We start from the raw sequence: 17,105 nt of genomic DNA on the forward strand, positions 1-17,105 counted from the left end.
CACTCATTCACTTTTCCACCTATGTGTTTCAGTTCAAGGTCACAAGTGACCAGAGCCTGTACCAGAAGCTCAGGGTGCTGTGTGATGCCCAACTTTTAACAGGATGCCCTTCTGTTGCAGGGTGCACATACACCCTAACACACAAACACACACACTCTCAAAGGTTGAAATAATTGAAACAAGCTGATGAACCTAGCATGCACACCTTTGCGGTGTGGGAAGAAACCAAAGTTACAGAAAGAAACTACACAGACCTGGGAAAAACCTATGAATTCTCCACAAAGACAATGTCCTGGCCAGGAAGTTGTTTTTGTTGTTGTTGTTGTTTTCATCAACATTATCATGCAGTGAGTTGAATGAAATGACATTATTCAAAGACCTGCTTTACTGACAATAAACATGGAATGTTTGCTAAAAGAAAACAGACTCATGTTCTAGTGTGCATCTGGAGTTCCCACTTTGTCCAATTGGGTTAATCTTTTCAAATTCTACTACCCTACAGGTTCATGAGTTTCCACTATATACATACATATACACTACTCGCACAGTGCTGTGTTTGTATATATAGATATTATTGAACTGTTTGGAAAAGTCACAACGGATTGTTCTATGTTTTCCTATGCAAAAATGCATTATTACTTTTCTGACAACCCAATATAATGTACTACACTGAAAACAGGCAAATCTAATTTATAGTCTTCAAAGGGTCATTTTCAGGACACTGATTTTAAATCAAGACACATTTAGAAAGAAAAATAGAAGCTTTGGAGTCAGAATACCTAGATTCAAACTCCTGTTCCGCCACTGTCTCCTTGAACAGTGTCTCCTTGAAGCTAACTGCTCTGAAGTAAGGTTCCTTATTAATAAAGTTTGGACACTATGAGCTGGGGAGATATCATAATAGCTATGCAAAGGACTTTCATGCCTGAGGGACCAAAGGTCCCAGATTTAATCCCCAGTACCATCATAAGCCAAAGCTGAGCAGTGCTCTGGTAAAAAAAAATTAATAATAATTAATTCATTAAGATAATAATATAGTGGAATGTAAACTTGGACAAATTCAAATATGTAGATGTAGACTACATATTTAGTCTTATATATATATATTTTTTATATGTGCCTGCTTGCAAATGAGCTGTGTTTCATGTTACTTTTGGATTTTTATGCAATAAATAACATGTGCAATATATGACATAGACATTATACATCTTTTTCTTAAAGATCTTCATCATTTTTAATGAGAGATACAGAGAGACATCAGACTACTGCTCAATTCTGGCTTATAGTGGTTCCAAGGATTGAAACTGAAAACTGAAAACCTCCAGCATGAAAATTATTTACATAATCACTAGGCTGTCTCCCCAGTCCAAGCACTATACATGACCTTCATGAAACTATGAATACCTTTTATTACTTGGGAGATTTTTTAAAACAAATTTTGACTTTACATAATTGTCTTGGTATTCACGGATTTTAAATTTTAACCCTATTTATAATGTAATTCTAATCATCCACCTTCATGGAATTTTTTTTTTCAATTAAGTAAAGATTAAACTAGGGTAACAGAGGACCAGGAGGAGCCCTGGCACCACATGGAAATACATGGATGACGAGGCAATTAACATATGTAGAATTGCCAAGCGCATACCCCCTGCTCAAGGTCAGGTTTCCCCGCCATATCAAAGGTTAATTAGCCAAGTTATCCAACAAGTGTTTGCCTCATTAATTCTGGATGTTTCTAAAATATTATGCTATTTTCATCTTTGCAGTACTCTTTATCACTGGTTACTTTGTTATAGTCAGTGAGAGTGTATACACACACATATACCAAAGCAGCATTTTTTTTTTACATGACTGTAGAGACTAACTCTGGAACTAAACTAATTTATTTTTTTTGATGACTGTTAAATGTGCTTCTCAGTTTGATCTGATAGTTACACCACTTTCTCTATCTTAGTTTCTATATGACAACTGCATTCTAAGTTGAATTTTTAGTATGGGAAAACTTGCTACCACTGCTACAAGGCACTGTTTCCCCCTAAGCAACAAAGAATCCCCACCAGCATCTGCTGGGCTGAGTGGTTCCTCTTACTCATTCTTGAAGGCTGGCGGGGGCGATCTTACTCACTGTCAGACACAGACACACTCCTACACCCTGGTAATAGTTATAATAGTCTCAAAATCTGATATTAGACAGAGTTCCCGGTTAATGTCAACATCTAAAGTGAAGAAGAATGATGAGCTAATTACAGTGTTACTGCCACCATTAAGATCATTATTGTTCCAGAAACAAAACTTATAAAAATTTTTCCAAAAGGACTTTAAAAATTGAATTAAGAAGAAAAAAAAAAGCACACATGACTTAGGATGTAAACTCTTTTTTCTTTCTTTCTTTTTTTAAGTTTTATTTTTATTGATGAGAGAGAAAGAGAGAGAACTAGAACATCACTTTGGTGTGTACAATGCCAGGGATTGAACTCAGGACCACAAGTTCAACACTTTACCCACTGTGCCAACTCCTGGGCTACTCTCATTGTACTCTTTAAATTTATTTGTAAGACTAAAGTTCACTCTCCACTTAATCCTGTATTCACGTGAACTATGAGTACTCCAAAGATGAATTATATCTCCTACCTACAGGGAGCTGGTGGTGCAGCTATCTAGGACCACATCCTTCACACACACAGTTTAGCATTTGGGCATGTGTGCTAGCACACAAAAGTCAAAAATAAGAGGGATTCTGACAGAGAACTTGAGGAAGTCTCCAGGATGAGGGAGCACTTGAACTGGGATAGGATGAGGGGATGGGTGGAACCAGGAACCCATTTCTCTCTCTCTCTCTCTCTCTTCTCTCTCTTCAATGGTACAGAGAGAAATTGAGAGGGGAGAGGGAAGTAGAAAGTGAGAGAAAAGATAGACACCTACAGACCTACTTCACCACCTGAGAAGGGTCCCCACACCAAGTGGAGAGCGGGTGCTCCAACCCCGGTCCTTGCACAGAGGTCCTTGCGCTTAGTACTATGTGCACTTAACTGAGTGCACCATCACCCAGCCCCTGGAAACCATTTTTCAGAGCTACAATTAGTAAATAAATCACTTTTTTGTGCTCCCCACACAAGTCTTACACTTGACAAACTGCTTGGTTTTCTCCCCCTCTCCCTTTCACTCACAGGGGACCCCAGTGTCTGCTCCATCTCCAACCCTGACTTCGTCATCTATTCTTCAGTAGTGTCCTTCTACTTGCCCTTTGGAGTTACTGTCCTCGTCTACGCCAGAATCTATGTGGTGTTGAGACAGAGAAGACGAAAACGGATCCTCACTAGGCAGAACAGTCAATGCATCAGTGTCCGGCCTGGTTTTCCTCAACAAGTAAGTGTCCTGGAGGGGCAGAAGGGACACCAAGCCCAGCCCTGTATCTTCCCAGCCACATGTCTAGCAATGCATGTTTCTGCCTGTACGGCCACACCAAGGACACTCACCTGACACCCACCTTCTACTCCACTGGTATTGGCTATGCTTTAAAGTTAGGAAATCCAAGCTCAAAAGGGCACTCACTCATCAACTTATCTCAGTTCCACATGACTTGACAAGATGATGAATCATTTCTGAGTTTTGTTCCCTTCCTTCAAAGCCTTTCATTGCCCCACCCCTAAGACAGCCAGCTATTGAGAGGTGCACAGGGTTTGAAGTTTCAGTGTGGCAGATGTACCATGCACAGCCAGTAGGTCCCCAGGAACTGAGTTCTTGGTCAAGCTACTCACATCAATAATTATATGGGGATCCATCAAAATCTCTTCACCTTAGTAGGCCTACCTCTGGACCCAAGCTGGCCAGCTTGTGAAGAGGATATTGGTGATACATATTTTTAGCTCTTCCTACGTTCTAAGAATGAAGGTCACTTGCCTCAGCAATCTCCCAGTTGTCTGAGCTGTAAACACTGCTTATCCCAGTGCCTGGTACATGCTTCAAGATGTAGTTGAAGCCTAAGTGGAGGAATGCTAAACACTTGCTAAGGGAGAACTGCAAGAATGTCATACAATGTTTGCTTTCATAGAGTTTAGAACCTGGAAAAGCAAATCAAGCATACTCCCACTCACCTGAAAGTTAATAAATAGCCTAAAACTGGGGCCAGGCAGCAGTGCACCCAGTTGGGCACACAAGCTACCATGCGCAGAGACCCACATTCAATTTTCCAGGCCCCACCTGCTTCATGAGTAGTGAAGCAGTGCTACAGGTGTCTCTCTTTCTCTCTCTCTCTCTCTTTTTATCTCATCTTCCCCTCTCAATTTCACCCTGCCCTATCAAATAAAATAAATACAATACTTACAATAAATACATACATAAATAGACTATAATTGAATGGGGTATTTGTCAAATGTGAATTGAAGATAATTAAACATCAAAGTACTAAATGCTGTGGAGTTGATAAAAAGAGAGAAGTTGGGAGTCAGGCGGTAGGTAGCACAGTGGGCTAAGCGCACCTGGTGCAAAGTGCAAGGACCGGCGTAAGGATCCCCGTTCGAGCCCCTGGCTCCCCACCTGCAGGGGAGTCGCTTCACAGGTGGTGAAGCAGGTGTGCAGGTGTCTGTCTTTCTCTCCCCCTCTCTGTTTTCTCCTCCTCTCTCCATTTCTCTCTGTCCTATCCAACAAAGAGCGACATCAATAACAACAATAATAACTACAACAATAAAACAACAAGGGCAACAAAAAGGGAAAATGAATAAATAAGTATTAAAAAATTAAAAAGAGAGAAGTCAAGTTTCTCAGAAAAGGACATTATAGATGGAGTAAAAACTAAATTTGATTTTTTAATATTTATTTATTTGTTTGTTTGTTTAAGAGAGCATCACTCTGGTCCATATGAAATCGAGAAGTAAGCTGTGCCACCTCCCAGACTGCCTGAATTTGATCTTAATGACATTCCAATTCGGATCAATCAGTGGAAGATGACCAAGTGAGAGTCAGACTCTCAAAGTTGATGTCCCAAGTTTGAGTAGAACACAAATTTTGGGTCTCATGAAATAAGAAGTCAGGACTTGAAGGTGGACTATAAACATATTGTGTTCAAGGAATTTTGAGTATTCTAACTATGTAGAGCTAACCCACATCTGTTTCTCCCTTGCCCATCTTAGTCTTCCTGTCTGAGACTACATCCTATTCGCCAGTTTTCAATCAGAGCCAGATTCTCATCAGATGACACAGGAAAAATGGTAAGTAGCCTATGCTTTTGATGTTGGAAAAGAATGAGACCTTTTTCTCAAGATGCTGCCTTGACTTGATTCCACTTCCACCCCAAAACTGAATCTATCCCTAACTCCATATTTGTATATATAACATATGACACATATCAGATCCTACCTGATTCAGGTTGTTGAATGTGAGAAAACGTAGACAATTTCATGGTGGCTGTGATTCTTGCCTTTTTAATCTAAGGCAACTTTGCCTCCCCAAGTAAGTCTAAGACAAGGGTCTTAAATATAAGATCAGTATTCCTCCCCCTGAAATTTTCAGTCAATTAAATATTAATAACAGGCCTTTTTAAGAAAGCCAGGAACCAGAGATGAAGACAGCTCACTATGTTCAAAACCCAGCAATATGGTGTTTCTTTCTCTCTCTGGGAAAACTGAAACTGTACATGTGACTCTGCAAAAAAAAAAAAAAAGGCTTTGAAAACCTATAGTGATGAATCGTGTCCAATCTTTGCATATAGTTAATTACTTACTCATCATGCAGGTCTCTTGCTAAACACGATATGTATATGAGGTTTTTAATTGCAGCAGATTCAAGGTCTAAGACAGTTTCAAGGCCAAAAGGAAAAAAATCAGTGACTAGAAAGGAGATGTGGGGGCTAGGGACAAGCCAGGATGCACTCTTTTGAGCACACACATTGTCAAGCACAAAGACCTAGGTTCAAAGCCCAGATCCCCAGCTGCAAAGGGAAAACATCACAAGTGGTGAAGCAGTGATGCAAATGTCTCTCTTTCTCCCTCTCTAACTCCCTTTTCCCTCTCAATTTCTCTCTGACTTGTTAAAATAAAATTATTTATTTTTTAAATGGCCACCTGGAGTGGTAGAATCATCATGCAGGCACCAAACCCCAGTGATAACCCTGATAGCAATAAAAAAAAAGTTAAATTAAACAAAAAATAAAAGAGACATTGGAGAACTGAGAGACTGGCATTGGCAGGAGTAAGAAGTAGGTTCTGTGTACCATCTGCGAGTGGAGGACTCTGCCAGCCAGACCCACAGGAGTCCAATATTTCTGTATGCTAGTCATAGGGTAGTGATGAGGGTTATACAGAGAGAGCTTAAAAACACACTCATTAACAAATAATCTTGGAAGAACCATTTTCCTTCTACAGACTAAATTTCTGCATCTCTAAAATGAAAACATAGTACACTACAATCTGTGTTCTCAAATCTGAGATTTCATAAGCACTCTCGAGAATTTGTCCCCCCACCACCTAATTTAAGAAGTTATACTTTACACATTACACATTGTCACTTTTATAAGATCACTAGACGCCAGCGCAATCATAAATGTAGTCTTGGCTATCAGTGGTTACTCAGATAAGCTACAAATGCTTGTATTAATTTTTATAAACTTCCATCAAAATGAGATACAAAAGTTTTTAAATATATCTTGCTGTAAACCATAAAATATATCTGTAAACTATAGTGTTAACAATACTATTTCACGTTAAATTCATTCATCACTTTACATTCATTTATTCAATAATATCTCTGTGTATAGTATCTGGGTATCAGGGGAAACTCCTTACACTAAAGAAAGAATAATGAAGGTCCTTGCTTGCTGGCACTGAGAAACATACAGAAAAATAATTAAATTAAAAGATGTCCATTAGCTTACCAATTTAATAAGAAAGCCTAAGCACAGCTTTATGAGATTCTGTTCTAACCTAAGAAAGCATATGATTAGAAAACCCAGAGCACTGGACATTGACTGTTGCTACTTCCAGAGGAGTTCTGGTCTCCTTACTTCTCCAGCCCCATATGAGGGTCTTAGGTAAGAATCTCCAATTGGCTGGCCATGCTTCAGATGCTAACCTTTCAGCTTTCCAGTAAGAAACAGGGGGAGGGGAGAAGGAAGGCACTAAGTATCTATAATAGTTTTCATGTCTTCAGTAATGGGCATTGAGACATCCTACACATACACAGCATTGTATAGCATCTGATTCTTCAAACATGAAAAGAAGTTCAGACATACACACACACATTTTCCCCAAATACCAGATACATCTACATATATCTTTCTATTGTCAAGGTCTACTTATCCTAAACCCATCTCCCTCTATTTCGTATCAGTCAGATGAATGAGACTCAGAGATATTTGACTTGTTCAAGCATATGTCTACCAAGTAGGAAAGCTGAGATGAAAACACTGGATTTTCTTTTCTTTCCATTTTCTTTTACTTTTTATTGTGATTTTTTTCCTAAATAAAAAGCTAGATAGACAAGCATAACAAATCCTTCAGTACCCATCAGTCAACTTCAGCAATTAGCAATTCATGGCCAATCTTATTTCATCTGCACTCCCACCTACATTCACACACTCTCTGCTGAATTTTCATGAAGCAAATCCTAAATTGCATTTCAACTGAAAATATTTCAATAAGACTCTCTGAAGCTTACAGACTCTTTTATAAAACACATAACCACGGCATCATATCACACTAAACAAAATTAATGATCATCCATTAGTATCATGAAATATCCACCCAGTATGCATATTTTCCCCAAATGTCTTAGATTCTTCAAGATGTATTCACTTTTATGAGAGATAATGAGAGAGCCAGACAACCACTCAAGTATGGTATATGGAGATGCCAGAGAATGAACCTGGATCCTCCAGGGTATCTAGTGTACAAATCCTGTCTTCTAACACTGATATATCTCCCAAGCCCCATAAACTCCTTATAATCAGCTTATTTAAATCAAAATTGAAATAAAACCTTGCCACCCAGGATGATAGCACAGTGAATAAAGTGGAGGGTTTTTTTTCTTTTTCTTTTTCTAAGATTTATTTAAGATTGAGGAGAGAGAAAGAAAAGAAGTTGACATATTGCTCTATTTGGGGATCTCATGCTTGAGTGTCCAGTGCTTCAACTTTGAAAAATATATATTTTATTTTTTTAAAATTGGCCATAGGGAGCAGTAAAGTCATGTAGCCCCAAAGATAAACTTGGTGGGGGGGGGGGGGACCCTCAGTTCTGAAATTGATAAGTAGTAGTGGTGGTTGCATTGTCATTGTGTTTACTTGATTTTATGCCTTTATTTGTTTTGTTTTGTTTTTTAACAAAACACTCCTCAGTTCTGGCTTATGGTGGTGCTGGGGATAAAACGTGGGTCTTTGGAGCCTTGGCTATGAAGGTCTTTTTGCATAATCATTGTGCTGTCTCCCCTACCCATCACTGAATTTATTTATTGAAGAAACTAAGTCAATTATCCTAGTTTTCCACATTCCAGATTTTGCTGCTTATTTACAGTGGTATTATTTAGTGTCTTTTCCCATATATCCAGTTCTAACTGAAAAAGGTCAGACTACAATATTATAATACCCTCCTCAAGGGACTATTGTGATTCTTCAATGTTCTGTGTGTAGTAGTGGTTTTTTGTTTGTTTTGTTTTGTTTTTGTTTTTGTTTTTTGTTAACTATAGAGTCCTAAGAAAAATCTCATTTGCCTTGATTTCCTTTGGTTCTACCATCTGTATCCTCTGTGAGTTTCACACAACAGTGATTTCCTTTTCCTTCTTCTTGCATTCTCTCTCTTTTTTTAATTGTTGTAGTTATTATTGTTATTGTTACTGATGTCATCATTGTTGGATAGGACATAGAGAAATGGAGAGAGGAGGGGAAGACAAAGATGAGGAGAGAAAGACAGATACCTACAAACCTGCTTCACCACCTGTGAAGCAACTCCCAGGCAGGTGGGAAGCCAGGGGCTCGAACTGGGTTTCTAAGGCCAATTCTTGTGCTTTGCACCACATGTGCTTAACCCACTGTGCTACTGCCAAATCCCTTTCTTTCTTTCTTTTCTATTTTTGTTATTTTGTCTCCAGGGTTATCCCTGGGTCTTCGAACCCACTGCTCCTGGAGGCCATTTTTCCCACTTTCTCGCCCTTGTTGTTGTCCTTGTTGTAGTTGTTATAGCTGTTGGATAGAACAGAGAAGTTGATAGAGGAGGGGAAGACAGAGAGGAAGAAAGACACCTGAAGGCCTGCTTCACCGCTTGTGAGGTGACCCCCCTGCCGGTGGGGAGCCAGGGACTCGAACCCGGATCCTTACTCCCGTCCTTGTGCTTTGCACCGTGTGCGCTTAACCAGCTGCGCTACCATCCAGGCCCCTGCATTCTCTTTCTATTCCTTATAGGAACACTCTGAAGATAAGCAATATCCCCAAAAATGCCAGGATCCTCTCCTGTCACAGCTTCAGCCTCTCTCCCCTAGCCGGGCACACATGGAGCTAAAGCGCTACTACAGCATCTGTCAAGATTCGGCCCTGAGGCGACCAGGCTTCCAAGATGGGGAAGGAGAATTGCAAAAAGAAGAGAGGACTCGTAACTCCCTCAGCCCTACCTTGGCTCCCAAACTCAGTTTAGAGGTTCGGAAACTCAGTAACGGCAGAATGTCTACGTCCCTGAAGCTGGGCCCCCTGCAACCTCGGGCAGTACCTCTACGGGAGAAGAAGGCAACCCAGATGTTAGTCATTGTGCTTGGTGAGTTTGGGTCATGCAAGTTGGGTTGAGTTGGGTTAGGTTAGGTTAGGCTAGATTGAGTTCAGCAGAAATGGTACTAAGAAAGGAAGATACTTGTGGTCCGGGAGGTGATACAGTGGATAAGGCATTGGACTCTCAAGCATGAGGTCCTGAGTTCAATCCCTGGCAGCACATGTACCAGAGTGATATCTGGTTCTTTCTCTCTCTTCCTATCTCTCTCATTAATAAATAAGTAAATAAATAATTTTAAAAAGAAAGGAAGATACTAAGAACCTGCTACTGTTTAATTACTAAGATAACTACATTTAACAGAAACTGAAAATCCAATGGCTATAATATTTGTAACTGTTATATAGTGTCACTGAGAAGGGTTTATGCGTAATGGCAATTCTGGTTGAAAAAATGAGTAAACCAAAATTTTTTAAGTTGAACAAGTCACCTAATTCAGCTGTGTATATTGTGTTGCCAATAATGTAGATAATATATTGGTATATTTTATTATTATAAAGGGTAAATCATGCGATGAACAGGAAAATAATGATTTAATGAAAATGTATGGCACACGATGAGTACTTAGTAAATGCTTACTAATTTTAAATATTAAGTGAGTGACTGGGGAGAGCATGGACTTGCATGCATGAGGCTACAGGTTCAGCCCCTGAATATGCCAGAACATGTTCTGCATCCTTTCCCTCTCTCTTCCCTAGAATAAGTAAATCTTTAAATAAAAGAAATGTTAAATGAAAAATTAAGGGTGCAAGAAGAACAGTTAATATGGAATGATAACATATAAATAATTTTTAATTACGATGGAAAAACTAAAAAGATTATCCTAGGTGTCAGAAGAGACTGTCTTTTGGGTGGTGGCCAGTTATTTCTTCTGTTTTTCTTTATATGCTAAGATTTCTACATAATTTTAATTTCTACATAAGATTTCAAAATAAAATCAGGGCTAGTTTTTACAGTATAAAATATTTAAGTGATTAAATTAAATATTGATAAATCACAATACCATGTAGGATTAATGAAGGCAATTTGTACTTTTTTTTAGTCATTTGTTGGGACAATTCTCAACCTTCTCCCCTTAAGGACTTTATCAGAATGCCTAGAGTTCATCTCCTCAACAACAGGCAGTATATTAACTACATCCTCAAGGTTTTCTTCCCTATCTGCACTTACGATCATGCCATGTACATGGATAGACTACTGCATTGAACTGGAAGTAGAGGATGAGGAAGATAGCATAATGATTATGAAAAAAATTTTAGTGGTCCGGGAGGTGGCGCAGTGGTAAAGCTTTGGACTCTCAAGCATGAGGTCCCGAGTTCGATCCCCGGCAGCACATGTGCCAGACTGATGTCTGGTTCTTTCTCTCTCCCTCTATCTTTCTCATAAATAAATAAAATATATTTAAAAAAAAAAAAAAAAGAAAAAAATTTTAATGCCTAAGGCTCCAAAGTAGCCGGTTCAATCCCCCAAGCCACCATAAATCAGAGTTGAGCGTTGCTCTTGTTAAAAACAAAAACAATAATAAAACAACTTGGTTATTAAATATTTACTAATAAATATTTTAATGAATTAGAGGTATAACGTATTAGCAAAGAACTACCCAAATATCAAATTAGAAAGCTTACTTAGGAAAAAAAAAAAAACAGAATGAATCCAAAATGTTTGTATGTGACTGTATTTAAAAATAAATAAGGTAATGCTGGGTAGTGATGCAAACAGTTGAGGACATACACTACCATGCTCAAGGACTGGATTCAAGCCCTTAGTCCCCACTCGAAGGGGGAAGCTTCACAAGCAGTAGAACAGTGCTGCAAGTGTCTCCGCACTCCTAACCCTCCCCCCCACCTGCTGCCCATTTCTTTCTTCCCCCTTCTCTCTGTCTCTATCCAAAAATACATCAATAAAAACAAATAAGATAAAAATGTGGCTTATCAAATCTGCTTCATGGGGTTTGGTATAAAATTAAATGAGTACGTAAAACTTCAGCAATAGACAACCGTGAATCATTTTCAGGTTGCAGGAAAAGAATTAAGCAAACTTCTTACTCAGTTTCTTTCTTCCTTTGAAACTTAGGGACCTTCATTGTCTGTTGGCTGCCATTCTTCTTGACCCACGTTCTCAATACCCACTGCCAAGCATGTCATGTGTCTCCACAACTTTACAGTGCCACAACATGGCTGGGCTACATGAACAGTGCCCTCAATCCAGTGATCTACACCACCTTCAATGTCGAGTTCCGCAAAGCCTTCCTCAAGATCCTGTCTTGTTGAAAGAGGAAAGGAAGAACTACTTTCTGTGTCCACCTCTAGTCACCAGGTTGTTGGGCAGCTGGCCACAACCTGCTCAGACAGACTGTGCATAGCCCTTCCTTCTACTAGGAAGAAGATTCTTACAGCTAAGGCATACTTGAGTGGCATGCATAACCCAACTGTCCTCCAAAATAGAATGTTCTACCTCCCCTGCTAAAATCTGACTTCATTCTTCATTCTGACAGACTTTAAGTGATAAGCAATAATTCAAAAGGAAGCTGGTGAAACATCTCTCTCTCTCTCTCTCTCTCACCACACACACACACACACACACACCACACACACAGTTGTCATCAGAAGCATGATTCATGAAATGCTAATGCATGAAAGGAAAAATGAACAGATCTCCTAATTCTCAACTTGCCAGGGGTCCTGGAAATCTCAGCCAGTAAGCCATCCTGCAGAGCAGTCACTGTTTCTTCCCTCAAACCTCTAATTAACTGTCAGGATAGCCTTGTATTTGTATGGGTGCATTCTCTTTTGGCCATTCATTTCTCCTTCATTGTATCCTTAAATAGAATTGAGATGGCAGTGCTTCTACCTCTTTGTAGAATCTGGATGGCTACATTTGGTGAGAGAAAATCCTCACACTAACATATGCATTGTCCCACATTGGGACCTGGGTTTCATTTTCCAAACCTTGCCAGTTCTGTCTTTTAGCTCTAGCTAAAAAGCTCTTTGATTCTATTCCATTACTCTCAGATACTGAGAGTATCAGTTGACACTCTTGATGACAGACAGATAATCAACTCCAGAAAAATCTAAGATGGGGATGTGATGTGAGAAAGAAGAGATAATAATTCCCACTGCAGGATCAATTTATGAACACTGTGGTTCAGAACATGCCTTAGCTGTGGTTTTCATAATACTATAAATTTTTCCCTATCTTGGTCATTTCCATCTTCTGCTGAAGAGAGACCCCGTACTTTCAGTCTCTGAAACTCAGTGAGTAGTGTATATACAGTGCTAGTCAGGGAGGGGAAACAGCAGAATGGTTATGCAAAAAGACTTTTATGCCTGAGGCTCCAAAATTCCAGGTTCAATCCACAACACCAAACCTGGGGAAATACCATAAGCTAGAGCTTTGGTAAAAGCAAAAACAAACGAATGACCTTCCAGATTCCAGATATGCATATATATATATATTGAGAATATGACAGTTCCTACTCTCAATAAGCCCACCACTGTCTGGCTGTCACTTGTTGAAAAGTGGTAGGGACTTACCTATACTGCCAGAGGACCTTAAGACCAAGGACACCAGGCAAAGTAACTGTCATAAGCCATTCCATGGACATCTTTGTAAAACTCTAGTGTAACTCCTAAGCTTTTCCACTCCCACAACTAAAATTAAAAGTATAATAGAAACAATTTGTAAATGTCATTAAAAATTGCATTTAGAAGGATTCTAAGAGTCTCACCTTTCTGCCCACAGAAGCTGTTTTTATTGATTAGAGAATCAAGATACAATTTATGAATAGTTTATGAAGCATGACCACCTTGAACTTCCATACATTTCCTGTGAAGTGTTGTTAGTATATAGACATGCAGATACTTGTTGCAATGTTGTTACAACTTGGAAGTACACAAGAACTTTATAAGAAATCTAAGGCTTCCCATCTAAGGCTTTCCCATTTTTATTCTTCTAAACATTGTTCAAGAAGAAAATATATACCCTCAGTGACTCACTTACTTGTTACTCCTAAATGCTTTTATTGCCAGAATTTCAAATGTTATTGTCTATAACAATGTTTATATTATAACTTGGTAGGAAAATTCTGCCTGCCTACTAGGTAGTTCTTAACTTTGTGAAATCTAGCTCAGTGGGTTTATGGGGCAGGGTACAATTAAATATCTGAAGAAGTAAAGGTGCATGATTACTAGATTTTTTTTCATGAAAAATACATAGCAAACAGGTACTACAGTAAGGTTTTTAAAACGTATGGATTTCCATATCAAAATCAGAGTCCTAAAAATAGAAACATAAACAGCATCTACATTAATGAATTTGTGAGCAGTGGGGGTAAATATCTTCTCTTTTCTTTACCTCAAATCACTCAAGCTTTAGAATAGCCTTAGTAAAATAGATTCAATTAAAAAAAATATTTATGTATTAATGACAGAGAGGGAGAGAGAAACAGAGGGTCACTTTGTCATAAGGAATGCCTGATATTGAACTCATGCTTGAGGACCTAATATTTTATTCACTGTGGCACCTCCTGATCCACAATAAACTCAAGTCTATAAATGAAGAAACTCAGGCAGAAAGAGGTTAAGAGATTTGCCAGATTCAAGTCCTGGTAGCACATGGGAATACCACAGCACCTGGACAAACTGGCACCATGATATATATATATATCATGATATATATATATATATATATATATATATTTCTGAAATAAAAGAATTAAAATTTGTCCCACCCAAAAAGAAAAAAAAAAAGGAATGGTTATCCCAAAGCTCTGAAATATTGGGTTGTCAAAAAAGTCATAAACGCATTTTTGCATATAAAATATGTTGTGACTTTTCCAACAACACAATAATACCTATGACAGCTAATAAGAAAGTAAAAAAGGAAATTGCTGCCAAGTCATATACCATATGTGGCAGAGCTTAGATTCAAATGTACATTCAAATGTCCATGCAGTTAATCATTATGAAATATTGCCTCTCATTAGAGGGGCAAAGGATTGGGGGAGAAAAGAATGAACCAAAACCATAGTTTCTGAGGTGATAACTCACTTAGATAGTGAGTGTGATTTGTCATGGGCATGACCCAGGTTTGAGCAAGGGCTGTACCTCACTGATGGAAGCTTCAGTGCTGTGATGCCTGTCTCTGCCTCTCCATCTCTGTATCTTTCTACTTGAAACAGTTGACCTGAAGTGGTGAAGCCCCGGTGAAGAGAGAAAAATACATACAATCCCTGGGAGAACTTCTCTTTTTCCCACACACTTCTACCCTTAGACTTCCTACGGACCCAACCAAGCCATTACTCCCAGTCTCTCATCATATTCAACTTCTGAAAGTCTCATGGGAAATTTATAATCAATTTCCTTTTTAAAATATTCTATTTTTTGGATAGACAGTGAGAGAAGCTGAGAGGGAAGGGGAAAATAGAGAGGGAAACAAAGATACCTGCAGTCCTGCTTCAAGGCTAATGAAGCTTCTCCCTGTAGGTGGGTATCGGGCTTGAAATCTGGTCCTTGTGCATGCTACTACGTGAGCTGCCACAACCCAGCCCCTAAAGTAAAATTTCATTTTATTTTACTGTTTTTATTTTTACCAGAGCATGGCTAACCTCTGACTTTAGGTAGAGCTGTGGATTGAACCTGGAACCTTTGGTGCCTCAGGCACAAAGGTCCCTCTACATAACCATGCTATCTCCCCAGTCTAGTTAAAGTAGAATGTTTATTTATTTGTTTATTTATTTACTCACTTTTTAGCAGAGCGCAGCTTAGCTCTGGCTTATGGTGATATAAGGGGTTGAATCTAGGACTTTGGAGCCTCAGGCCTGCAAATCTTTTTGCAAACCTTTATGTTATCTTTCCTGCCTGGCATATTTGTAATCTATATTGTAATCCTAAAATAGTCATTAAAGAGTATTTTGTTCTCCTATATTTGCAAAAGAGGAAACCAACCAAGGCCCAGAACTGCCCTGTACTTGATTAATGACAAGCAAGCACTCAAGTATGCTGAATCCTACATTTGGGCTATTTCTACTTTACTAATCTCCCAGAGAAGCCTATAAAAACTAAGTCACCAATGAATCCTGGAGCCCTGCTTCCCCAGAGCCCCGCCCCACTAGGGAAAGAGAGAGACAGACTGGGAGTATGGATCTTTCTTGCTTATGAAAGTTGAATAGGAGCAAAAGAGGCAGGCTGGGAGCATGGATCGACTGTCAACACCCATGTTCCGTGGGGAAGCAATTACAGAAGCCAGACCTTCTACCTTCTGCACTCCATAATGACCCTGGGTCCATATTCTCAGAGGGATAAAGAACAGGAAAGCTATCAAGGGGGAGTCAGACGGTAGCACAGCGGGTTAAGCATAGGTGGCCCAAAGCGCAACCATCAAGAGTAAGGATCCCGGTTCTAGCCCCCAGCTCCTCACCTGCAGGGGCATCACTTCACTGGCGTGAAGCAGGTTTGCAGGTATCTGTCTTTCTCTCCTCCTCTCTGTCTTCCCCTCCTCTCCGTTTTTCTCTGTCCTAGCCGAAACGACAATAATAACTACAACAATAAAACAACAAGGGCAACAAAAGGGGAAATAAATAAATATTAAAAAAAAAAAAGGAGAGCTATCAAGTAAGGGGATGGGATATGGAGTTCTGGTGGTAGGAATTGCGTGGAGTTGTACCCCTCTTATCATATGGTTTTTGTCAGTGTTTCCTTTTTATAAATAAAATTTTTTTAAAAAATGTCATACACATGGAAAGAGAAAATCTTTGTCATCTCCACCATTAAGTTGAGAAATTCCTTTCCCTTAGACAGTGTCTATTATCTTAATCTCAGACAACATCTCCTTCCCAGAATATTTTTCTGATCCAGGAAAAGTCTCTTACTGGAAAGAGACTTTAATCTCTCATTTTTATTTCTTCATCCATTCTACCTCTTCCATTGATGAAGTTCCCACCATAAACCAGCACATTTAATTTCAAGGCTCACAACTTTGTTTTCAACATGACCCAAAATTCCAGTAGAAATGTTGACCTAAGTGAAGCAGAACATGACTCTTGGGGGACAAACCAGTTCTAGAACCTAAAGAAGCCTCACTGCTGCTCATATTTGTATGGAATATAATAAACTTTGGAAATCCAAATAGATTACAACCAAAATTCAACTGCAAACCTGAAGTAAACACTTCCTTCTTTCAGGGCATCATCCTTTAAAACCCCATTTATTACTCATTTACTGAACCAGTAATCCACTGATATTCATCGATCACCTTCTATGTGTTAGGCATGACACTTAGGCTAGGAAACATAAATAAGGATGAAGTGGTCTCTACCCTAAAAAGCATAAGGTCAACATCTATGTCAAGTACAAGACCTAT

General features: G+C 39.1%; 1 protein-coding gene across 1 annotated transcript in view; it reads left to right on the forward strand.

The window, feature by feature from the left end:
- Positions 1–12,273, forward strand: part of DRD3 (dopamine receptor D3) — a 47,864-nt gene extending 35,591 nt beyond the window's left edge. Inside the window, exons 4-7 of the mRNA XM_016185251.2 lie at positions 3,173–3,369; positions 5,133–5,210; positions 9,392–9,737; positions 11,820–12,273. Coding sequence (XP_016040737.1) covers positions 3,173–3,369; positions 5,133–5,210; positions 9,392–9,737; positions 11,820–12,016 — 818 coding nt within the window. The 3' untranslated portion in view covers positions 12,017–12,273. The remainder of the gene's footprint in view (positions 1–3,172; positions 3,370–5,132; positions 5,211–9,391; positions 9,738–11,819) is intronic.
- The last annotated feature ends 4,832 nt before the right edge of the window (positions 12,274–17,105 follow it).

Source organism: Erinaceus europaeus, chromosome 9 (genome assembly GCF_950295315.1).
Source record: "Erinaceus europaeus chromosome 9, mEriEur2.1, whole genome shotgun sequence".
Taxonomy (NCBI): Eukaryota; Metazoa; Chordata; class Mammalia; order Eulipotyphla; family Erinaceidae; genus Erinaceus; species Erinaceus europaeus.